A 23,500-nucleotide genomic window follows, 5' to 3' on the forward strand; every position below is an offset into this window, starting at 1 on the left:
GCTTACCACCGCCATGCTCCTGCCACTGCCGTGCCCCCCCCTGCCTCCAGGGACATGCGCTGTTCATGGGCTGAGGGACTTGGGACTCTTCAGCCTGGAGAAGCAAAGGCTCAGGGGGGACTTGGTGGCTGCCTATAAGTACATAAGGGGGGGGGTATCAGGATCTGGGAGAACAGCTGTTCACCAGGGCTCCCCAAGGGATAACTAGGTCTAACAGCCACAAACTTCTAGACAGACGATTCAGACTTGGCATAAGGAAAAAAATGTTTACAATCTGAGTGTCCAAGGTCTGGAACAGACTCCCCTCAAAGGTGGTGCCAGCACCTACTCTGGACTCATTCAAAAGGCATTTGCTGGGATTATTTGACCCCAGCAGACTTCTTGCCTCTGGCAGGGGGCTGGACTTGATGATCTTGCGAGGTCCCTTCCAGCCCCTAATGTCTATAAAATCTATGAAATCTTGCCCTGGGCTGCACAGGAACTGCTGCTGGCTGGCCAGAGCCTGGCTCCATTGTGCCCAGAGCCGTGCCCGAAGCCGAGGTCACCCAAAGCTGTCCCAAGTCTGGTGGCTGACCCTTGGTAACACTGTCCGGCCCTTTCCCCCCTGCAACTAGCTCTGGGGGAGCAAGGACCCAGCTGGGTTTGCCCACGTGGCAGTGCCCACTGCGCTCTCTTCCTGCTCTGGTTGCCCATGTCCAGACCACTTGGACCTCTCCCCTCCCTCTCCCTCACCCCACAGGGCAGTTTCGGGGAGGTGTACAGTGGGCGCCTGTTGCATGACAACACCCCCGTGGCCGTGAAGATTTGCAGGGAGCCCCAAAGCCCGGAGACCAAGGCCCGGTTCCTTCAGCAGGCCAGGTCAGCCTGGGACTGAGGGACTGCCCCTGAACTGGGGCTCTGCAGTGTGGACATCTCAGGCCTCAGGGCTCTGGCTGGGCGTTTTATCTCAGCTCATCTTGGGGGGATCCCTAGGGTTTTTTCCCCCCTCCCCAAGCTTGGGGCAGCAGATGCATTGCAGCCAAGAGGCATGAGTGTGGATGATGCTTCTGTGTCTCTGCCCCCTGCCAGGACACTGAGACGGTACCGCCACCCCAACATCGTCCGTGTTGTGGGCGCCTGTGCCCGCCAGCTGCCCGTCTTCATTGTCATGGAGCTGGTGACGGGTGAGCTGGGTCCCCCTCTCTTCATCGCCATGCTTGGTGCAATACCACCCTCCCCCTACATCCATGCAGTCATGCCCAGGAGGCTGTGGGTTCAAATTCAGCCTTGGCTGGGGAAAGGCTTACTGGCTGTATGCCCCGCTGATGTCCCTGCCTTCCAGGGGGGGATCTTTTGTCCTTCCTCCGCTGTGAGGGCTGCCGGCTGTGGGTGCAGGACCTCCTCTGCTTTGCCATCCAGGCCGCCGCTGGCATGGCCTACCTGGCCAGCCACCACTGTGTCCACAGGTACAGGACCCCGGGGGCTGCAGCCAAGGGGAGACAGCCCGAGACCCCTACTACCCACAGCCCCCAACACCCTCCTACCTGCTCCCTGGGTACCTCCATCCTCCCCCTTGCCCCACAGGGCCCTGGCTGCCCACCACTGCCTGTTGGGGGAAGGCAACATGCTGAAGATCAGCAACTTTGGCCTGTCGTGGCAGGAGGACAATGGCAGCGGGAAGCACGTCCCGGTCAAGTGGACAGCCCCAGAGGCGCTGAGTGAAGGTCGAGGGCTCGGGGGCTGGATGGTCTTTGGCTGGAAGGAGCTGCCAGAGGGCCTGGGCATATGCAGAGCATGCTGCCTAGGGCACTGGGAAGGGAGGGTTAGGGAGGGGTGGCAGATTTGAGGGACCCCTTCTTTTTTTGAACCCCCCCATCACCGTGGGGCTCAAAGCACCAGGACCGGGGCTCACTCCCTCTCTGTGACAGGTCGGTACTCGACGGAGAGTGACATCTGGAGCTACGGGGTCCTGCTCTGGGAGATCTTCAGTCTGGGGGCTGCACCCTACCCCGGCCTGTCCAGCAAGCAGGTGTTGAGCCAGACGCAGCACGGTGAGTGGCTGGGCCAGGCACCAGATGTGGGGAGATTGGCGGGGTGCGACTCCAGCTCTGCCACTGCCTCCCCTGCAGGGCCTTGGTCCTGTCCCCTCTCCCCAGGGGGCTGGGACCAGGCAGTCCTGCTTTCTGCTCCAATGCACATCATGGGGGTGGGGGGTGACGCCTCCCGACCCCCTTGGCCCGGGCAGGGCTGCGGCTGCGAACTCCGGCACGCTGCCCAGCAGAGCTCTGCGACCTGATGCTGCGGTGCTGGGAAGCCCAGCCCAGCCTCCGGCCCTCCTTCGGCACCATCCACCGGGAGCTGATGCAGCTGCAGCAGGATGACAAGTGACAATGGCCCCAGCTGGACCCTCCCTGCCTCCCCCCCTCAGAGCAATCACTATAAAGCCTCTAAATCCCTTAGTCTATGCGGGTCCCATTAGCTGCTCCCTGCCGTGCTTGGAGCTGCATGGCCTCCAGCCCCTGATCCTATGATCATGTCTCCCTCAGACCTTTTCTAGCTGTAGTGATTTGCTCCATGCTGCGTGGATCCCAAATCCCCTGGGCAAACCCCCCCACAGCAGAGTGGGGGTGCCCTGATCCAGAGCCCCCCAACTTGGCCATCCCGGGTGAGCTGGGAGGGCTCATTAGCAGCTGTTTGTCTGGGGCAAACACTTGGAGCGATGGCAAAGCAGCTCCCCCGGAAAGAGCCAGGCAGTAATTACTGCAGCTGGGCACGAAGGAGCCCCTGCTGCCAGCTCGTTAAATGGCAGGGAGGAAATTAAAACTCATTGTGCTCCAGCGACTAGAACAGCCCAATTATACCCCAGGCCCCTGCTGTCTAGGGGGGGCTGGCAGGAGGGCGTTCACTGGGCAATTAAACAATTGTGCTGGTTTATGCCCAGCTGGGGTTGGTCCCCTCCCCTCCAGGCTCCTTGCAGGGCTTTGCTCCAGGCTCGGGGAGGATTTGGAGGCACCGGAGGTAGAGAAAGGAAGCTCTGGGCCCCACGGGAACCCAGCGGGTTCTCCATGCAGGGCTGGTCCTAGTGCCTGGGGACAGGGGCAGCCTCGTCCCCCTGCCCCAGCTACACACAACATAACACCAGTGTTATTTGGCAAAGGGAATTGCCCTAAGCAGCAAGGCGGGTGCAAGAAGGGGTCTCGGGGCACCTGGGTTCCTGCCCAGTCCCCTGCCCTTCCCAGCCAGGTGACCTAGGGCAAGCTACTTGTTCCCTCTGTGCCTCAGTTTCCCCCCAGTTCTTCCTGGGCTGGGAGCTCTTTGTGGAGCAGCACAAAGATAAGAGCTAGGAGGCAGCCCCTTATTGCAGGTGAAACCCAGGGAGAAGGTGACCTGTGGGACCCCCTGCCAGAAGGGTCCGGGGTTCAAATCCTGACCTGGCCAGCCAGGAGTGGGGCTGCTGGGAGGTTGATGCTTCTCCAGCTGGAGAGTAGGGGCTGGGCTCCATCTTCTCCCCTTCCCAGCGAAGGCCGATGGGGTCGTGGGTCTCAGCTCCTGGAATCTCCTGCGCCCGGAGCCCTGTGACTGCAGAGGAAGCCGAGTGGCTGCTTCAGGGAGATGCGAGTCTGCAGCCCCCAGAGAAGGGAGGCTCCGGGCAGCCATGGCACTGCCTCTGTGGCCAGCAGAGGGGCCAGGATGGGTGAAGCAGTGAAGTTTAGGACCCCGCTTCTTGCCCCTGGGACAGGATGGAGGCTGGTGGGGAGGGAGGAGGTGTTTCTGCGGCTGTGGCAGCCTCCCCATAAGGGAAGAGTTGTGGGAGCACCAGGCTTTGAACCCAGTTCTCTCCAGGTGGAAGCCCAGCCCTTCCTTCCCCGGAAGAGCTGCCTCTAGTTCCCCTCTTGGATAAAGAGGAGGGCATCCCAGTGGTTAGGGCAGGGGACAGGAGATCCAGGATTCCCCCATGCCTGAGTTCCTTCTTGTCTCCGTGCCTCAGTTTCCCCAGCCATGCAATGGGCATCAGCCTCATAGATCGAGGTTCCAGGCTCCCTGTGGTGGGCCATGGGCATGTACAGTACCTAGCGCACCAAGCCTCATTCTCCCATGGGTGGCCAACATGGCGCTGGCAGGCAGGGAAGGAGCTGGGGGCAATGGGGCACTGTCCCCCAGGCTGAGCTATCCTAGGGGTGCGAGGCCTCATGTCAGAGGTTGCTGGTGGGGGTGAGGGTGTCTTCAGCACCAGACAGAGCCTGGCTGGGGGTACAGCCAGCACCGCACCCACCAAGGACGGCCTGCTATTTCCACCCCAGGGTGCTCTGAGCCCAGAGGCTGCCTGAGGGCAGGGCCTCATCCCAGGTCATGGCAGAAGCACAGGCTGTCCTGCAAAGAGCTCCCAGCCCTGGAAGGTCTGGGAAGGGGGAAACTGAGGCACAAAGGAAAGAAGTGGCTTGGTCAAGGTGGGAAGGGCAGGAGCCAGGGAGGGAACCCAGGTGTCTTGAGACCCCTTCTAGTGCCCGCCTTGCTGCTTGCTGTAATTCCCTTTGCCAAATAATGTTGGTGAGAGGATGGTGTGCGTGTGTGTGCACATGTGTGCATGTGTGTGTAACGCCCCTCCTCCGGTGCAGTCTGTACGGAGAGGAATCCCTTCTCTCACCCTTGCAATGCAGCCAGCTCTGGGGTGGAGCGTCTCGGCCCACCGCAACAGTGCAGGCCACCACGTGACTCCAGCCCCGCTTCCCCCTGCGCCCCATTCTCCCCATCCCAGGGGTAATTCACGTTCCCAGCCCCTTTGTGGAGCTTTAAACTCCACGTGAGCCCTCGCATGGCACTCACCATGTTCCCTTTTAGCCGTGGCCAGATCCCGGAGCTGCCCAGCCAACGCATTTGTGGGTCATGAGGAGATGTGGGACCCCTCAATGGCTGGTTTTACAACACATCTATTTAACGCAGCATTGGCATGGGGTTAGCGGTTGCTGGTTTGCTGTGCCCACTGCAATCCTGAGGGTCATGGCTGAGCCCACTGAGCTTGCGGAAAAACCAGCCCATTCATTTGGAGGCCTGTGATCTCGGTGGGAAACAAACCTGCTGCTGATGGAGGCACTAAGCATTGATATGGGGTCTCTGCTTTTATCTTTACACCAGGGCAATTACCTTCCTGGTATCTCACTGCTTCTCCAGGCAATCAGTGCTATGCACTTTCCTGCCATAAAAATTACCTTTGGGTAAACAGAAAATCTGTCCTCACCAGGGCCTGGGACAACAGGTTTTTTCCCAGGCCACAGAGCTTATCACCCTGCTGAAACTTCCCCCTTGATGGCTGATCCTTTATTGCGCTCACATGTGGGTGCGTCCCAAAGCCAGGAGCACGTTGGCCAGGAAAGTGCGTCATGGTTCCTAGGCGGCTGGTTTAATTAACACAAGTTAATTAACGTGGAAGAGCCTCTTGTGATACCTGGGCAGAGGGAGAAGGGCCCACTAGGGAGGGGGAAGGTAGCACCCTGGTATTAGAGTGCCTTTATCCCTAGAGAAGTGTGATTTAACCATTTCGATGGGAAATCAACCCAAACTTCTGCCCTGTTCTCCCTCTCCCGTGCACAGTCCTGTTGGACTTTAGTAGCTCTCAGAGGGCAGCAGTTTAACCCCACGGGTGCCAATGTGCCACCAAAGGAGTCTGGCTGCATGCCTGTCCTTGGCACAAGGACGCTGCGTTCCCAAGCACGCAGGAGCGCAAGGATGAACCACATGCCAGGGCCCTGCACAGTCTCTCATTAATCTCTGCTCTGCTACGGGCTGCGCAAGCCACAGTCCCACCCGGGTTTAGACTTTGAGACTGTTTGGAGTCCATCGGTACTTGTGGGAGCCTGTGAGCTGGGAAGCTGGCCTGTTGGACTATGCTCCAGATCTAGGCTGTGTCCCTGCGGAGGTGGTAACTACAGAGCAACCAACCCTCCTGGATTTCCAGCCCTGCTCCCGTGCACTGAGCCTGCCAGGTCTCTGCAGTCAGTGCGGGCTGAGGGGCCAAGAGATGTGTCCATTTGCAGGGAAGACCCTCCTTCGCCTGCGCTCAGTGGTGGTGCCATGCAGCATCGCTGAGGCTGGCATGGGCTGGGGGCTTGGAGATGGTGCTGTGGGGACACGGCCCAGATTGAGAGATGCTTTGCCCTTCCTGAGGCAGCTGGAAGGAGGAGAATCCAAGCAAAAGAAACCTGCCCAGGCCTTTAGGAGCTGGGACATCGCCGAACGGCTGGCTGGAGATGCCAAGAACCCACGGCTGGCTAGATGCCAGCAGTGTGGGCACCAACTCCTGGCATGGGCGATGCCAGGAGCACCCAGTGTCCTCCACCCGGTCCTGGGCTTTCACTCAGCGGCTCCCATCCCTGCCTCCCCAGGCTGGGCATTGTCCCTGGCTCTGGGATCCAGGGCAGTGGTGCTGGTGGACATCAAGGTGTACCCCTTCTCGGCCCCTAGCACGGCGCCACTGGGGCTGTCCCGTGGGCTCAGGAGCACGGCGACTGGCGGCTGCTCCTCCTGTGGGCAACAGAGGCAGGCGGGCATGGCCAGCAGCTTTCCGCTGACCTCCTTCAGCGCCCGCCGAAATTCCCGGCGCATGAGGCAGTAGAGCACGGGGTTGAGGCAGCTGCTGCTGTGTGCCAGGCACGTGGTGAGGGGGAAGACGTAGGTGTGCAGCACGTAGAAGCTGCTGTTCCATGGCACAGCCCGCAGCTTGACCAGCGCCCCCCAGAAGGTCACGGCCTGGTTGGGGAACCAGCACACGAAGAAGGCAGCCACCATCAGCCGCACCGAAGCGGCCACGCGGTCCCGGTGCCCACAGTGAGCCCGGGCACCGACACGGTGCCGCCGGAGGAAGCCAAGGAGCAGCAGGTAGGAGACAGAGATGGCAGTCAGCGGCCCGGCGAAGGCCAGGAGCACCTTCTGGAGGTGGTAGAGACCCAACCAGCGCGGGCTGGGGAACTTGAGCAAGCAGAGCCGCTCTCCGGCCACCTCTGCCACTGTGGCGAAAACCGTGGTGGGTGCAGTGGCCACCGCGGCAGCCAGCCACAGGCAGGCAGAGATCCAGCGGGCCGCAGCGGGCGTCAGCTTGTGGCCAGGCCTGATGGCCGAGGCCACAGAGCAGTAGCGGGCTATGCTCATGGTGGTGAGGAGGAAGGCGTTGGCGTAGACGCTGAGAATGGTGAGGGTGAGAACCAGCTTGCACATGGCCGGGCCGAAAGGCCACCGGAAGTCCAGCGCCGTCTCCACGGCCCAGAAAGGCAGCGTCAGGGCAAAGTGGAAGTCGGCCAGCGCCAGGCTGAAGACGAAGACGTCGATGGCAGGACCCGGCCGGGCCTGGCGCGCCTGCAGCAGGTAGAGCACCAGCCCATTGCCCAGCAGCCCCGCACCGCACACGGCCGAGTACACCCCAGAGACCAGCAGCCGCAGGGCCCAGATGCCGTCAGCCGGTAGCGCGCCTTCATCGCTCAGGTCCCAGGCGTCTGGGAGGGAGCTGTTCCTGGAGCTGTTGAGCCAGCCGGACTCCTGAGTCCCACCCGCTGGCATGCTTCCCGGCTGAGATGTACAGCGCCGAGCACACAATCCTTAGCTCACCTCTAAGCCGGCGTGATCCAGGGGGTGGATCCTGGCTCCTGGGTGAGGGTCAGGGCTCCTGCATCTCCTCTCCCAGAGCAGGATCCCCAGCAGGATCCCAGCCACTGCTTGCTCGAAGGCAGGACAGCCCCGGGCAGCCCTGGCCTTATCAAGGGGCCGGGCCCGCGGGAGGGGCCGCGCAGGTGACTCCCCCCCCACCCCGAACAATCTGTTCAGATGTTTATCTAATGCTTATCTGGAGCAAATGTCAAGGCCCGACTATAAAGCAGGCAGGCAAGCCAGGTAGGAGGAGGGCAGGGCCCCTGCAGCTGTGTGGCACGGGTAGCATCTTGCCCCTGCAGGGGTAAATAAATGCCCCTGGAGGTGTCCGAGAGGCTTGTTCACCAGTAAATGCCCCAATTGGACCCTGCTGGGATCCCCAAGCTGCTGCCCACATGGGGCCAAGGCTGTCTTTTCACCCAGGGATCGCCAACAGGAAACAGACACGCTGTGCTAGGCGCTGTACGTACCCATTACCAGAGTCGCTGCCTTCCAGGGACATCATGGCCAGACCTGTGCCCCAGGGGAGTTCACGGGACAGGAGCTGTGACCACGGTTCACTGCTGTTGGGGGAGATGTTGCTGCATTTTTGGCCTCTGAAAGTCATAAGAGCTGCCATGTGCCAAGACGTAGGTCCGTCTTGCCCAGGCTCCGGCGGCAGAAGGGAGAGTGACTTGGTCTGAGCAGGGTTTCCCCCTGTTCCTCTGCCCTGCAGCCTCCAGCATTGACGGTCTAAGAGGCTGTGATGCAGAGGCCGTGCCCCTCACTCCCGTGCTCAGTAGCTACCGACATCCCTCTCCTCCAAGCATGAGCCTACCCCCTCGGTGAATCTGGCTAAGTCAGTGGCAAAGAAACGAGGTGACGTCCCCCCGCAGCACATCCCAGAGTCACATCTGTCTGCATCTCTGGGATTCAGGTTTAGTCTGATCCATGTAACCCCCCACCCCTGGACACCCAGTTCTGGGAGACATGGACAGCCCCGCTCTGGGATCAGCCAGGGCAGCTGACTCTTGCACATGGGGGGAGTTCAGGGAACGGCTTGCTGTGTCCCTGTTCCCATCGGGCTTGGGTCTATCCCCTGAGGGGTCTCATCTCCCCTGGGAGGGAGTGTCTGAGAGGACCCCCTGCTGCATCCCGAGGAGGCTGGCTGTGCTGGGATGGGGTGCCCAACCAGGGGCTGTGGGGGTGAAGTCTTGTGCCCCTGGGGCAGTGTCCCTTGATGCAGGGGGGATGTTTCCCTTGGTCGTAGATGCTTTAGGAGCTCAGGGTTTCTCCTAACCAGCCCTGGCGTGATGCCCCAACCTGGCAGCAGGGGGCGCTGGCGCTGCAATTCTCTGATTCTCCTGGTCCCTACTGACTGCCCTGGAGCCTGTGTTTGGACATCCAGTCAATCCCTTCCTGCCCTTACCCCCTTCGCCTCTCCCCTGCTGCTGCCGGCAAGCACAGGCTTTTCCTTCATCTTGTGACGCTGTTGCATACTGCCATGCCACACCTCAGAAGTGGCTGCATTTCAGCAGCGGGCGCGGCCATCTGTGCCAACAGCACATGCTGGAGGTGCCGGGCGGGTGGAGGTCCAGCCCTAGCTGCAGGAGAGCAGCCTGGATGTCATTAACAGCCCAGGTTGTCCATGACTACCGGGGGGTGGGGGTCCTTATTCAGGCCCTGCTCTAACACCTATGCAGCATCAGCATCTCTGCCTGCCCCAAACCCACGGGGGAGCAGCTGAGATGCAGGATGGGACCCAGAGGCAGTGACGGGTCGTGAGAGCCGAGTCGTGGCAGGATGGAGCTTGCAGAAAGCTGTGGGATAGGGGTTGGGGGGTGGCCGGGGACTGGGGGCCTGGCTGAATGTTGCACAGAGTTGCGCTTGTGTCTGCATGCCCCCGCAGGCCTTCCCCAGCTGCAGGGACGTAGCAGCACCCCCCAGCTCTGCTCAAGTGCAATCTCTGCTGGGTCGGGCTTGGGGGGCAGGCGGGAAGCATCCCTCCCTTCCCCCCCACTCCAGCACCCTGGGAGCTCCTGCTGTGGCCAAGCCCAGGCTGGGCCCAGAGCCAGCAGCAGATGCAGGGAGGCAGAGGGAGGGGACACAGAGGGCTGAGCTCTTGGCGCCACCCCGATGCTGCACACACCTCTCCCCACTTGGCAGCCTCTGGGGCACCGCTTCATGGCTGTCCTTCCCCCTGCCACCTCCCGGCCGGGGATCCTTGCCAGGCCTCTCGGCCCTGGGGTCCTTGTGTGAGCCCCCCACATGTCAGTGCCTGTCTGGACCTGGCAGCATGAAGAAGATGTTCTCCTGTTCCAGCTCGCAGGTGGCGGTGAGTGATGCTGCGCTCAGGTCTATCTGCCAGGGGTCACCCCAATAGGAGGCACCGTGCCCCAGTGTGGTGCCACTCCATAGCAAAAGGATTATCCTGGTACTGGAGTCTGCTCCCTGCCCATGGGTGACTAGTCTGCCCTGCTAACTGGGAGAGGAGGGGCTAGTCCTGGGTTGATGGCAGAAGGCACAGGTGCAGCCCTGGTTCCCAGTATAAGGCTCTGGCTGGCATACTGGCCAAGCCATAGAGCACAGTGGGGTCTCTGTGGAGCAGGGTGAGAGCTACCCAGGCTGAGGACAGCATGGGCTTGTGTGTGTCTGGGGCTGTGGGGGTGGAGGAGGAAGGATATCCCAGTGGTTAGGGCACAGGTTGGGGAAGTCGGGGATCCTGTTGTGCTACTGTTTTCCTGGGTGGCCTTGGGTGAGTCACTTAGTCTCCCCTGTGCCTCAGTTTCCCCCCTCTGGAAGGTGAAATGCTGCCTCTCTCTTCCCCCAGGTCTATGGGCTGAGCTAGTGCCCCCAGCTTGGTGCTTGGGAAGGGCAGGGTGGGCACCAGCACATGGTGCCTCTGCAAGGACTGGACCACACAACCTTTGGGGCTTAGAGCAGGTGGGGCAAGGGGGGTCGGGGCCAGGATCCCCAGGATGGCAGGGGGATTTGGGGGTGCAGCCCTCTCCCTCAAAGCCACCTGAGCTCTAAGGCTGGCGCCCATGGGAGGGAGGGGAGCAGGAGGCGTCCCAACCCGACGGGCCGGACCGGCAGGGCTGCTTTATTACGCAGGCGGGCGATGTCGCAAAGCCGGGGCCAGACCCCTGGGGCCAAGGCTGTGCTAGAGGAGCCAGGGACGCAAGTGCGTCAGTCCAGAGGGGCTGTTCCTCCTCCCCTCCCTGCCCCCTCCCTGCACATCTGGACAGGTGTGCTAGCCTCTGGTCTCACCTCTTTCCGGGCATCCATGGTAATAATGAGCCTCTGGGTCCTGCAGTGAGGCTTTGCCTTGCGGTGGAGCATGTCACAATGCATTGGAAGGGCCTGGGTGTCCTCCTGCCCCCTGCTGGCTGGACTCAGACCTGCAGACCTATGTGTCCTAAGTCCTATATAGCCAAGAAGCAGGGGATTCTCCACTGCCAGAGAGTGGAAGGAGATTGTGCTTTCTCAGGTTGCAGGCAACTGGGGGGCTGCATCCCCCATTCACTTGGCACCGGGAGCAGAAGCTGGGGAATAGCCGTTGTGTCTTCATGCGCCCAACAGCCTGTCATCAGGGCAGCAGTGGGACGATTGCTCCCATTATACAGAAAGGGAAAGTGAGGCATGGGTCAGGGTGGTGACTCCCTTGTGTTCACAGTGGGAGTTGGGAACCCAGGAATCTGTGTGGCCTTGCAAAACTGAGTCCTGATGCCAAGTCCGCCAGCTCCAACCCCTGGGCCTCCCTCCCTGGGCAACCTGCTGCTTTAACCATTAGACAACACTGCCAGGCCCTTCCAGATGGGCTGGCCTGGGTGGTGGAGCCAGGAAGCAGTGATGCCTCCCCTGGCCCAGCCAGTGGCAAGGATCACCCCCTGGGGCTCACTGCATAATGGGAACTGAAGCAACCCCCTTGTGCAACAGCCACCACCCCCACACGCATGCAGGGCGTGGAGTCACGTGTGGGGGATGGCAGAGCTCCAGCTGGGGGTACAGGACAGGACCTGTGCCCCCGGATGCCTGGGTTCCCTGCCCTACTTGGCCACGGGTCTCAGGTCCAGGCTGGCTGAGAGCTCTTGCAGCTCCGTATTTGCTTTGCACCCTCTCTGGATACCATATTTTCTAGCATATAACATGCCCGGGAATAAAATACCTTGCATTTGAAAGACAAGATGATGGGAAAAAAAATCTCCTTGTAATAAGTCACTGAATAGTGGCAGTGAGGGTGATCACTGCTCATTGCTGTGCTCCCTGAGTCCAGGCAGATTTTATTTGCATTCTTGCCTCTTATGTGACAGAAACTGCTCTTACTGTATTTTTTTGCATGTGATATGCGCAGCAATTTCAAGCAGATATTGGGGGGGTGGGGAGGGGCGGATTTGCATGTTGACTGTGACAGATTATGGTTTGACCACACCAGGACATAGAAGCCTCACCTGCCTCCATCACCCCCTGGTTTTAGCAGTGGCGGGGAAACTGAGGCACAGAGAGGCGGGAGTTGTCCCCAGTCATATCCAGATGAGCCCAGTTTTAAAGCCAAGGCTGGGGGGCTCCTGTGTTTAACCCAGATTCTGCCTGGCCCCAGGCTGACCCTCCCATCTCTGTTGCAGGTAGAGAGCTGGAACAAGCATGACCAGAAGCTTCTTGAGGCCGTGGAGAAGGGGGACGTGGTCCGAGTGGCCAGCCTGGCTGCCAGGAAGACAGCAAGACCCACCAAGCTCAATGCCCTGGGCCAGTCCGCGTATGTACGGTTTCCTGTCCTCCTTGTTGCTGGGAGTGGGGATGGGGTCCAGGCATCTTGCTACAGACATAGAGCCTCACCTCTGATAAATCCACAGCCCAACAGAGGCTCTTGCTGCTGCTAGATACGCCAGCCAAGGCAAGGAGGAGACCCCAGGAGTCCTGGCTCCGTGGACTCTGGTTGGACCCCTACCCCTTGCTCCTATTCCCAAGGCAGAAATGGACCCAGGAGTCCTGGCTCCCCATTGCTAGCTGCCACTCTTCTGTTCAAGGCAGAAATAGAGCCCAGATGTCCTGAGCCCTGGGGCTTGTCCCACCACCCCCTCTGCCCATTCCCAGCAGCGCAGACCCTGGAGTGGTTTCTGGTCCTGGGCGCCCATTCATGCCTGCACATCTGCCTCTCCACAGGTTCCACATCGCAGCCTCCCAGGGCCTCACCGAGTGCTTGAGCCTCCTGCTGAACCATGGGGCCGAGGTCAACCAGAAGAACGATGATGGTATGTGGGTGCCGGGGTGGATGGGGCTGATGTCTGGGCCATTGATCCACTGCTATCCTCCTGCTATGTTCCAACAGCCCCAGCCCTTGGCCATGGGGCGTCTGGGTGAACTTCAGTGGCTTTGGCTCAGGCCTTTAGGTTTGGGCCATCCTGGAGCATGTCACTGGTGCAGCCGGCCTGGTACCCCTGCATTTATGGGGCACCCACACATGCGTGCCCACAACACGCAGGCTCCCACTAGATGGTAGGGGGTGGGGGTGCTGCACCATGCAAATCCCCTGCAGTTACCTATCTCCTGGCTTTGCACCCAAGGAGTCCTACCTGGGTCCTGGCATGGAGAGTGTCCAGAGCCACCTATTTCAGGGGCTGGCATGACACCCCTATGCCCTGCTGGGAGTGCCTCAGCCACGTGCTGCCCAAGGCTCAGGGCTTCCCGCAGTGCTGATGCCAGAAAGAGGTCAAACTGATGAATTTTGTGCTCACCCGGTGAGTTGCAGAGTCACCTGGCCGCTCTCTGTGCCCATGGGGTGATGCATCCCCTCTGCTCTGTCCCCAGGCAGCAGTGCGCTGCATCTGGCCACCATTGCCTGCCAGCCCCAGTGTGTGAAGGTGCTCCTGCAGGTAAGGAGGGCAGATACACCCCCACCCCCTTCCCCACAGGCCCTGGACACATGGGTCCAAGCCCAGACAAGGTTCTCTGCCGGGGAGGACAGGGATCAGGGTTCCCAGGTTGGTCTGGGATGCCAGAAGCATCCATGGGGGATCAGGATGAGGCTGGGAGTCAGGAGTCCTGGGTTCCCAACTCTAGGGTCCTAGCAGAGCTAGAGCTATAGCAAGCAAGGTAGCAGGGAAGGGGACTTCAGCCCCATTCTAGCTCAGCGGGGCCGATACCGATACCCGTCTCTGGTATCAGGGATTAGTCACTTTGCTTCACGGCAGGGCCTGTCCTGGGGAGTTTCAGCGGTGCGGGGCTGGTGCAACGAGGCAGAACAGGTTTGCGGGAGGTGGGGGGCTGGGATCCTGCTCGACAGCTCTGTCAGTGCCATGCGGCGCTTCCAGCCCCGGGGCGACGCGGCTTATTAATGAACCCAGCCCCAAGTGCAAGGGATAATTAACCCCTTTTTCCAGGGAGGGGAAAAGGGAGGGATCATGATGCCCTGAGTCAGTGGCAGGGCTGGGAATGAGGAGGCTGCTGCTTCCCTGGCCCCAAGAGTCCAGGGTGCCAGGTGCTGTACAAACCCAGCGGGAGAAAGGCCCTGCCCTGAGCCGCTTGCCACTGAAATGTTGGCAGGGAAGGGAGGGATCCCACTGAGAGCTGGGGGTCAAGGGGCTTGCTCCAAAGTCAGGAAGGTCTGGGGAAAGAACCCAGGTGTCCTCCAGCCCAGCCACCCTACTGTGCACCACTGGGTCTCCAGGGTACATGGAAATGCTTGGCCACATCCCTTCCCTGGGATGGAGGGTCTGGCTAGTGCTCACCAGTGGGTGGCATAGAGCAGGAGGCCTGGTTGGCATCAGGGGGGCACAGCCATTAGCCAGGGCTCTGCCAAAGGCTCTGTGTCCCCCTTGCAGCATGGAGCCAACGAGGACTGCGTGGATGGGCAGAACCGCACTCCTCTGCACTGGGCCGGTGAGTTGGCAGGGGGCATCTTGCAGGGTGGCACACACTTTGGGGCATGTCCACCATGGGGGGTTGAAGCCGTTCACCCCTGGAAGGAGCTCTAGAGGTGAGAGAGACCTGAAGCCGGCCTCCTGTGCCAGCTAGTGAGACAGGGCACCTTGGCAGCTCCTGGCACCGTGCCCTGTCTGGGCCCAGCCCCTGGCTCCTGTGACCTGCAAGGTCTGAAGCCTGGTGCCAGGTTTGTCTCCCTTGGACAAAACCTCTTGGAGGGGAATGCATCACCTGGGGGTCCTGTCACCCAAAGAGCCCCCCAGTGCAAAGCAACCCACTCTTCTAGGGGTCTCGGGCGATGAAGATCAGGGGGAAATGCCTATTGCTGCTCCCCACTCCACTCCCAGCCCCTGTGAGTGAAGCGCTTTGTCTCTGCAAGCTGTGGGCAGGCTGGAGGTCTGGGTGCCCTAACCCCTGCCCCTTTTCTTCTGCTCTGCAGCCCACTCTGGATGTGCCTCCAGCGTGCTGCTGCTGTGCGATCATGAGGCCTTCCTGGACGTTGCTGATAACGTGAGTGCCGGGGTGAGGGGCTGGGCCCTGGGGGCGATATAAGGACCTGGTGACTCGGCTTGCTCTGGGGGTGCTGGGCTGCCTGGCACTGTGGGCGCAGCCCCCCCATGCCAACCGCCCCATCTCCCTGCAGAGTGGACAGACACCCCTGATGATCGCAGCCCAGGGGAACCACGCAGCCATCTGCTCTCAGCTGCTCCAGAGAGGGGCCAAGGTCGACCTGGCTGACAAGGACGGGAAGTGAGTCTGGCCCGGGCTGGGGAGGATGACCTTGGAGACCACCCAGGGCATTGTGGCAAAATTTCTCAGAAGCTTTTGCTTCATGGAGCTGTGCCAGGCATGGGTGGCTTCATGGGTGTTATAGGCTGGCAACCTCCCTGGTGCTCCCATGGTACCTAAGAAAGCATCCCGGGCTGGGATAGTGTGGGCCAGTGGGTCTCCACGTACTCGGCCCTGAGGTGTCCTGACCCAGGCTCCACTCCCCGTCTCCTCTCAGGACTGCTCTGATCCTGGCCTGTGAGAAGGGCAGCACGGAGCTGGCCCAGTTGCTCCTCAGCCACGGAGCGGACGTTGCCCTGGCAGATGGGGCAGGCCACGATGCCCTGAATCACGCTACACGGGCTCAGAGCCGCCCGCTGCAGAGGCTGCTGCGTCGGGCTCTGAATAAGAAGAAGAGGAGAGGTGAGGAAAGGGGGCCATGTGCTGCCCCTTCTGCACCCGGAGAGCCCCCCTCGGCCCACCCACGGCAGAAACCAGCTCCTGAGCTGGGTGCAAGTGGGCACACCATGCTTGCTCCCACCTCAGCGCGGTTTAGCCGAGCCCCATCTGTCCCCCCCGCTCCCAGATGCACAGGCCCTCCCAGGCAGGCCCGGCTCAGGGCTGCAGGTGAATGCAAGAGCCACGTGTCCCTCAGGACACACTTCTTCCAGCTGAGGGCTCCTGCCCAAAAGCAGCTGAGGCCGTTGGATTTAGACTGATCACGTGGATTTGGATGACAAGCAGGGGCCCCCTTGATTCCAGCTGCTCCATGCAGAGCTGTGGGCTGCTTGCTTCTCCTCTCCTGCCTTTCCCTGCCTGCTGGTTGGCTTGGTCCCTTTGCAGGGACGGCTCCAGACTCCGGCAGTTTCCCCAGCTGGTTTTGATTTCTTAGAGCCATATCCGGCCTTGGCGGCGCTTGGCCACATGTCGTATCCAGAGGTCGTCCTGCCTGCTAGCCAGGCATTTCCATGGCAATGAGGCAGCGGGACAAAGCAAATAAACTCCCCCCACCACTGACCCAATGTTCCCGAAAGAGCCCCGGAAAGTTTTGCTGATGAGAATAACAGGGTCTGCAGAAAGGGAGGAAGCCCATGTTTTCAGCTAAAGCACAGGAGGGGAAGTGAGAGGTTTGGGCTCCTGGTGCTGCAGCTGAAATAGTGTCCTCGTTGTTCTCTGGTGCTGTGCCTCAGTTTACCTGGAAGCTCTTAAAGCAAGGGAGCGGGAGGTGGAGCTCCCAGATCTCGGGTGGGATGTTGTCTGATCCTCACGATGGAAGAGGAGACTCCTGGGTTCCCCACTCAACTCTAGGCAGCTCCAAGGGGGTGCAGCTAGGAGTTGGGACCCCTGGGTTCCCTACCCAGCACTGGGCATGGACAGGCCTCCAGTGGCTGGGAGCTGTGTCGTAGGACTCCTGGGTTTGATTTTTTTTTGGCTTAGCCAGATTTGCTGGAGCAAGTCCTAGCCCTTGTCCCACACTGTGACCCGCCTTGCTAGCTAGGCTTCAGCTGGGACGCAGAGGCCCAGTGCTGCCCCAGAGCCTCCCCAGCCTGGGCTCTGCGTAGGTGTTTTGCTTTCCTCTGAGGTTTTCTATTCCGTCCCGCAGAGATCAGAGCTGCCCGCCAGTCAAGCAGCAAGACACAGGTAAGAGCCTGCGGATGCAGCTGAAGCGAGTGTGTTGGCAGAAGCCAACAAAGTCTGCAGCCCTGGAGGTTGGATGGACCAAGGATGCCCAGAACTGGGTGGCCGGGGCTTCTCTGGAAAAGCCAGCTAAGAGCTAAATCAGCTGATTGACCCGGCTTGAACCCAAAGGGTTAATAACCCCCTTCACTTGGCTGCCAGCAGGGTCCATTCCTGGGTGCTGAGTGGCAGGACCCTTCTGGGTGGATGCAGGAGGCAGCATCTGCCAGCAGAGCTGCTGCTTGGAGCAGAACATCTCCTGCAGCACAGCGGTGTCTACACTAGGGCACAAACCACCATGGCATTGCTGCCATAGTTGGAGCAGTAGCAGCCCCCGCAGTGTAGACTTTACCCTGGAGGAGCCTTCTGTTACTAACCTCCCTAGGATAGTGGGTGCCTAGTTTCATTGCAAAGTGTGCAAGGTGCTGTACATACGCACAGGAGGAGCGTAACATCCAGGGCAGGAGGAAGAAATGGTGATTAGCCCTGCTTGCCAGAAGGGGAAACTGAGGCCAGGAGAGATACAGGGACCCATAATGGGAACATCTGGGCATCTACTATGCTGAGGTGGCCAACCTGCAGCACACATAGTGCAAGCGGCATGGGAGGCCTCTCTGTGTGGCACGTGGCAGATCCTAGAGGGAACAGGCAGAAGGAAGCAGAAAGCAGAGCAACAGTTCAAATAGGGAGCACAGGGCAGGGAGCAGAAAGCAGAGCAGCCTATCGGGCAAGGGAAGGGGATCAAAGTGTCACTCAGGGTTGACACGCCATCCAACAAGGTTGCCCCTGCCATCCTCCTTAACCACTGTCTCCTTTTCCCTTTCCATTCGGGCCTCTGACCTCTGGGTTTCTGTGGCATTTCAGGTGGTGGGAGGCAATGTCCTGGCAAGCAGCGACAGCAGCCTGACCCTGCAGAGTGAGGGGACCACTGAGGATGATGGGGACGTCTCGGAAGACCTGGACGCGGAGGAGTGGCGGTGCCGCTATGAAGACGAGCAGGCACGGGTGCAGCAGCTGAAGCAGCAGCTGGCCAGCAAGACGCAGGAGTGCCAGGCGATGGCCAAGGGCTGCCGGGCCATGAGGGAGCGCGTCTGGGACCAGGTGCAGGAGCTGGACCAGCTGCTGCCCGAGAGGAGGAACCAAGCCAGCGCCATGCCCTGCCTCAACTACAGCCAGGACGCCACGGAAGAGGATTACTACCTGAACCTCTTGACCGAGCAAGTGCAAGAGCTTAAGAGGAGCCAGCAAGAGACCGGGAAGGGCGGCCGCGCCAGGCTGAAGTGGCCTGGAGAGGAGGAGGAGGAGAAAAAGCGCCATGAAGAAGAGCTGAAGCGGCTGCGGGGGGAGGTGGCCGCGGCGCTGGAGGAGAAAGCAAGCGCCCTGCGGCGGGTGCAAGAGATGGAGGGCCACCTGGAGAACATGCGGGCCGTCCTGGCCGTCTACGAGACCAAGAAGCGCACCCAGAGCGAGACGCTGGAGGAGCTCCAGGCCCGGGTGACCGAGCTGGACAGGGACAACCAGCGGCTGCGGGAGCTGCTTGCCCAGCAGCAGGATGAACAGGGGAGCCCTGACCGGGCAAGGTCCCGGCCCGCCAGCGGCGAGGAGCTGGAGCAGCTCCTGTCCTGGATGCAGGGGGAGTGTGCCCAGCTGGACAAGGAGAAGGGCATGGTGTTGGCCAAGAACAAGGGGCTGAAGTGGGAGGTGGAAGAGGCCCTGCGGGGCAAGCTGCACCTCGAGGTGGTGCCCGCCGGAGCTGTGCGGAAGAGCCTGGCGGCCTGGGAGAAGATGGTGGTGGGCCTGGAGCGCCTGCTGGCCAAGACAGCGGCCACCAACACCAGCTTCCTGGAGAGAGCCAGGCCTTTGCAAGCCACCATCTCGGCACCTCCATGCGAGGACCCGCCGGCAGGGGCGGTCAACGGCACGGCAGTCTCCCCCACTCAGGAGCGGAGCAATGGCTTCAGTCACCATGAGGAGGAGAATCACATCTTCGGGGACAAGGCCAAGCTCCTGTCCGAGCCAGAGAAGGGCAGGCTGGACAAGGCCCAGGACCAAGATGGCACCAGCCGGCCGCTCTGGCTGAGGCCCAGGAACAGCTTGGTGGAGGCCAAGAAACGCGCCAGGCGGAGGAGCTCGGACCTCGAGAAGGAGGTGCTGGACCTCAAGCAGAACAACGGCAGCCTCCTTCACGAGCTGACCCAGCTGGGCAAGGAGCGGGAGAAGCTGCAGGAAGAGCTGCGGAGCCTGTGCGAGCGGCCCCAGGGCGATGGGGCTCCCGGCGCTGACCCCGAAACTGTGGTCGAGGAGCTGAGGCAGAAGGTGGCCTTGCTGTCCCAGGAGCTGTTGGCCGAGAAAGAGGAGACCAAGAAGCTGTGGCTGAGGCTGGAGGCCCAGAGGAAGGAGATCGTGCTTCTCCGGGACGGCTTCTTGCAGCAGATGGGGGAGGCCGAGGGCACGGGCGGCCACAGCCTGGGCCCCTGCATCCTCAAGGAGCTGCACTGGAAGCTGGACAGCCTGGTGAAGAAGCACAACGAGGCCCTGCAGCTGGTGTCGGAGATGGAGGAGGATTGCCAGGCTCCCGCCACACCATGCAAGAGCCCCGCTCATGCCAATGGCCATCAGGAAATGGAGAACGCCAAGGATGACCTGCCAGTGGGACCCTGGCGGCTGGCGACTGAGCTGGAGCGCGACCTGGGTGAGGCGAAGGAGGCGCTCAGGGCCGTCCGGGTCGGCCTGGGCAGTCGGGGCCAGGAGACGGCCAAGCTGAGCAAGCTGCTGGAGAGCCTGGCCGGGAAGACGGCCAAGCTGCGTGCAGAGGAGGAGGCTGCCCTGAGGAAGCACGACAAAGCCCAGCGGGACCTGGCGCTCCAGGCCGAGGCGCTGGAAGAGGAGCTGAGGGCCCTGGAGAAGCGGTATGAGGAGGCGGTCAAGGAGTCAGCCCGCTGGGAGGAGGCCACCATGGCCGAGAGGCAGAAGAGCCAGGAGCTGCTGGCCAATGCGGCGGAGCAGGAGCGGGAAGCCGGGGTGCTGAGGGACAAGGCCACGCAGCTGCAGCACATGGTGGAGAAGCTCAATGAGAGGGCGGAGGAGCTGGCCAGGGCCTGCCAGGACAAGGAGGGCAAGGTGAGGCCCAAGGAGGGTCCAGGGCCCCAGGGCCTGGCTTGCACGTTGGACCAGCATGTGTTGGACCAGCTGGCTTGCACATGTTGGAGCCAGCAGAAGGGCTCTGTGGGGTGTAGGTCACAGCAGCACTGTCCTGCCCCTACCATGGCTTTGGCCCATGAAGGGAGGGAGAAGGATGTTTGCTGCAAGGTGGAAGTAGAGGTGGGGGGAGTCTCCAGCTGGTGTGGACTGGCCAAGGCAGTGCCCCCAGTTCAGCCCAGTCAGGGGAGCTCCCGTCCTGCCCCTGATGGTTTTCCCTGCCCTCGCTCTGCAGATTAAGAAGCTGCTGGAGGAGACAGAGAAGCTCTCGGCCGAGGTGCTGTCCTTCCGCAGCCAGAACGCCCAGCTCCAGCTGCAGATGGAGGTGGGTATTGGGGTCCCGTGCAAGACAATGACTGCCCCAGCACTGGGAGCTGCGGTGGGGGGTGCAACCAAGGTACAGGCTCAGCTCATCTGTGCAGGGCGCGGATGCCCAGCCAGGTGCTACCGCAGCTGCTGGGAACTCCCATGTTGCATTTGCTGTGCTGCTTCGGCTTTGAACAGCTGCATGGGCAAACAGATGCGGTGACAGCTTGCTCCCCTTGAACAAACAAGAATGACCGGTGTATCTCAACTCACAACCATATTTTCCCTCTCAGGTTCAACAGAAAAATCACCAGGACATAGTTGCTGTCTACAGAACCCACTTGCTCAACGCCGCCCAGGTAGGTACCGTCAGCTGGGGTGGGTGGACTGGGGGGAAAGCTAGCAGGGTTTGGGGTCGATCCAGACAATACAGTTTGCCTCTCATGGGAGCATGGGGCTGTGTCCAGCACCCTGCAGCCATTGCAAGATTTACTGCAGAGGCTTAAAAACTGGGGTCTGGGCAAGCCCAAGGGAGTGGCTGTAACCTCCCCTGCCCTCCAGGAGGGGGTTTGGAGTGGGGCACCAAGGAGGGTAGGCTGGGGTTAGACTCGTCCAGAGACGTGTGGCCTGCCGACTTCGGAAGGGAACGTGTGAGCAGGGAGGGGAGCGAGGCAGCGAGGGCCCAGTGGTGATGGGACACGGGGTTTCCTCCGGCTCAGGGCTTCATGGATGAAGAGGTTCACGCGATGCTGCTGCGGATCCTGAAGACGCCGGACGACTGAACGGGCCGTGGGCCTGGGATGTCTCCTGTCAGCCAATGAGTGTCTGTGTCTCTCTCCTTATCGCCCCCGGTATCAGGGCTGGATCTGCCACGGCCCCTCCGGTGCCCGTCTGGTGCCCGCACACTGGCCTGGCTCAGAGCTGTTCAGTGGCTTTGCTTTACACACTTCACAGATGAGCCATCCTTTCTGGGTCACCTCCCAGCTCCCCCCCTCACCCTGCAGCCCCTGCCTCTTCCTGGCACGTGGGCAATACACAGCAGCATGCCCCTTTTGTGCCTAGCTTGAGCAATAGGTCTAAAATGCTAAAACTGGCAGCTCTGCTTCTGTCTCGATCTAGCATGATCCTGGCCCTGGGAGCGGGTCCTGGCTTGTGTCTCACTGCTGCCCTAACAGTGAGTGTGAACCTATTATGAACCAATGAACCTATTATGCAGCATTGGAAAATGGCTGGTAGGAGGCAGTGATATCCACGGAGCTGTAGCAGTACCCTGCTTTTTTGGAGCACTGCCTTAGGGCTCCCCTGAGGTTTCTTGGGGGAGGGCCCTGGGGTCTCCGGTGCTGGAGATCTTAGGGGAGGCTGGCTCACCTGGGCCAAAGGAGCCCTGGTGCCATGTCTGTAGTTGCAGAAGGGCCAGAGCAGGCTCTGAAATGCCCTGTATGTGGGTGAGGGGTGGATAGGAATCTGCTGTCAGGACTAGCTCAGGGATGCGTCCTAGACCCTGTACTGCCAGCAACTAAGAGAGATTCTCATGTAGCTTGTGTGACAGGAGCTTTTGGAGCAGGGATGGCAGTGGTGTATATACACAGACACACATGCACACAGGCTCTGGTTTCCACCTGTCCTGCCCTGGGGACGGATGACAATCATAGAGCCTTTTGCTCCAGCCTGGAAGTGACCTGCAGCATCTCTCTCCTGCCCCACTTGTTTCCTGATACCTGGGGTAAAATCCCAGCTATTGACATGATCCCAGGCCAGGGAAACCCCCCCACGGCCAGACCAGATGCCACAGCCAAAGGGCCTTTGTACACAACTTGATGTCCTCCCACTCATGCTGAGACCCTTGCAATGCTGGAGGGAGCAGGGGTGGTCACAGCAGCTTGGGGTGCAAAGCCAGGGGCTTGCAGACCAGGCCAATGGCTTTTAAAGTGAGAGGGTGGCTGGTGAGTGCAGGTTTCCTTCGCTGAGCAAACTGGCAGCATCCGCTCAGTGGCAAAAATGGGAAAAGCCAAGGTGAAGCACTGAATTCCTCGGGCGGCTCGGTAGGGAGCACTCTCTCCCCTTGCTCCGTGCTGCCCCAGGGGCCTAGTCCATGCTCCAAATCGCCCTGCGCTAAATAAGCCGACTTCGATCCCATCTCGTCCGACCGGAGCATCGTTCTCACTGCGTGCGCTGGGTCTGTCTTGCCTGCGGTCCTGGACAGTGCGACCCATACCCTGTCTCTCCCTGTCGACAGTTCCCGCTGCAGCCTCCCCCGGTCCCTGCAGCACAGCTTGCCTGTGGCCACCAGCTGTCGAACTCGCAATACCCCTCGATGCTGAGCGACGTGGGAAGGCGCTGGGTTGCAACCCTCCCATGGCAGCTGCGGGTTGGGCCTGCGTCCTGGAAGCAATGATCTTGCGCAAGGATCTGGCTCGTGTCTCAGGATCAGGACTCTCACCCCATGTGGAAAGAGACTTGTACCCCTAGGATACTGAAGCAGCGATTGCTCGCCTCTGGGTTTGCTTTGATCTCTGCCTCCCAGGGCACCGGGGATCTAGCCAAGAGACATCTACAAGACCTGAGATGTCACAGGGTCTGCTCCCTGCCATGTGAACTGCCATCATGATAACAGCTGCTAAGACAGCCTGGCAGCGTGGGGGGGGACAGGGACCCAGGACACCTGGCTCTTCTTGCCCTCGCAGTGTGCCCGAAGCCATGTCCTGTGCCTCTCTGGGCCTCAGTTTCCCTCTGTGTATCTTGTCTATGTCAAGTGTGGGTCCTGTGGGGGGATTTTTTCTGGCCATGTGTGTTTTTTTTACATGCCCACCACCCAGGGGGGCCCAATCTTGCTTCTGAGGGTCTCCAGATGCTGCCTTAAATCCACTAAGAAATAATCTGGAAAAGAAACAAAAGCCCAAATCTTCTCTGCTGGGCTGAATCAGCCTCACTGCCCCAGAGTCAGGCTGGACTTGACAGGTCTTCCCCAGCACTGGAGCTGGCCCTGGGTCTTTCCCTTTCATGTCTAACATAGTCATTAAAGTGCTGCAAAACTGCA

General features: G+C 60.6%; 2 protein-coding genes across 3 annotated transcripts; one reads left to right on the forward strand and one right to left on the reverse strand.

The window, feature by feature from the left end:
• Positions 1–6,327: 6,327 nt before the first annotated feature.
• Positions 6,328–7,527, reverse strand: RXFP4 (relaxin family peptide/INSL5 receptor 4). Its single transcript, XM_006266486.1, has one exon. The coding sequence runs from the start codon at positions 7,525–7,527 to the stop codon at positions 6,328–6,330; it is 1,200 nt and encodes a 399-aa protein (XP_006266548.1).
• A 2,195-nt stretch (positions 7,528–9,722) lies between these two features.
• On the forward strand, positions 9,723–23,500 carry ANKRD35 (ankyrin repeat domain 35). 2 transcript variants are annotated; one of them, XM_014604669.3, is made up of 13 exons: positions 9,723–9,928; positions 12,219–12,349; positions 12,757–12,845; positions 13,402–13,466; positions 14,415–14,472; positions 14,954–15,024; positions 15,158–15,264; positions 15,521–15,705; positions 16,886–16,923; positions 17,824–20,079; positions 20,393–20,482; positions 20,757–20,822; positions 21,183–22,791. In XM_014604669.3, the coding sequence occupies exons 1-13, from the start codon at positions 9,890–9,892 to the stop codon at positions 21,243–21,245; spliced, it is 3,258 nt and encodes a 1,085-aa protein (XP_014460155.1). In that variant the 5' UTR covers positions 9,723–9,889; the 3' UTR covers positions 21,246–22,791. The 2 variants fall into 2 exon arrangements, with proteins under 2 accessions (XP_014460155.1, XP_019340360.1); XM_019484815.2 differs by having other exon boundaries at positions 9,725–9,928; positions 22,700–23,500.

The sequence above is a fragment of the Alligator mississippiensis genome, chromosome 15 (genome assembly GCF_030867095.1).
Source record: "Alligator mississippiensis isolate rAllMis1 chromosome 15, rAllMis1, whole genome shotgun sequence".
NCBI lineage: Eukaryota > Metazoa > Chordata > Crocodylia > Alligatoridae > Alligator > Alligator mississippiensis.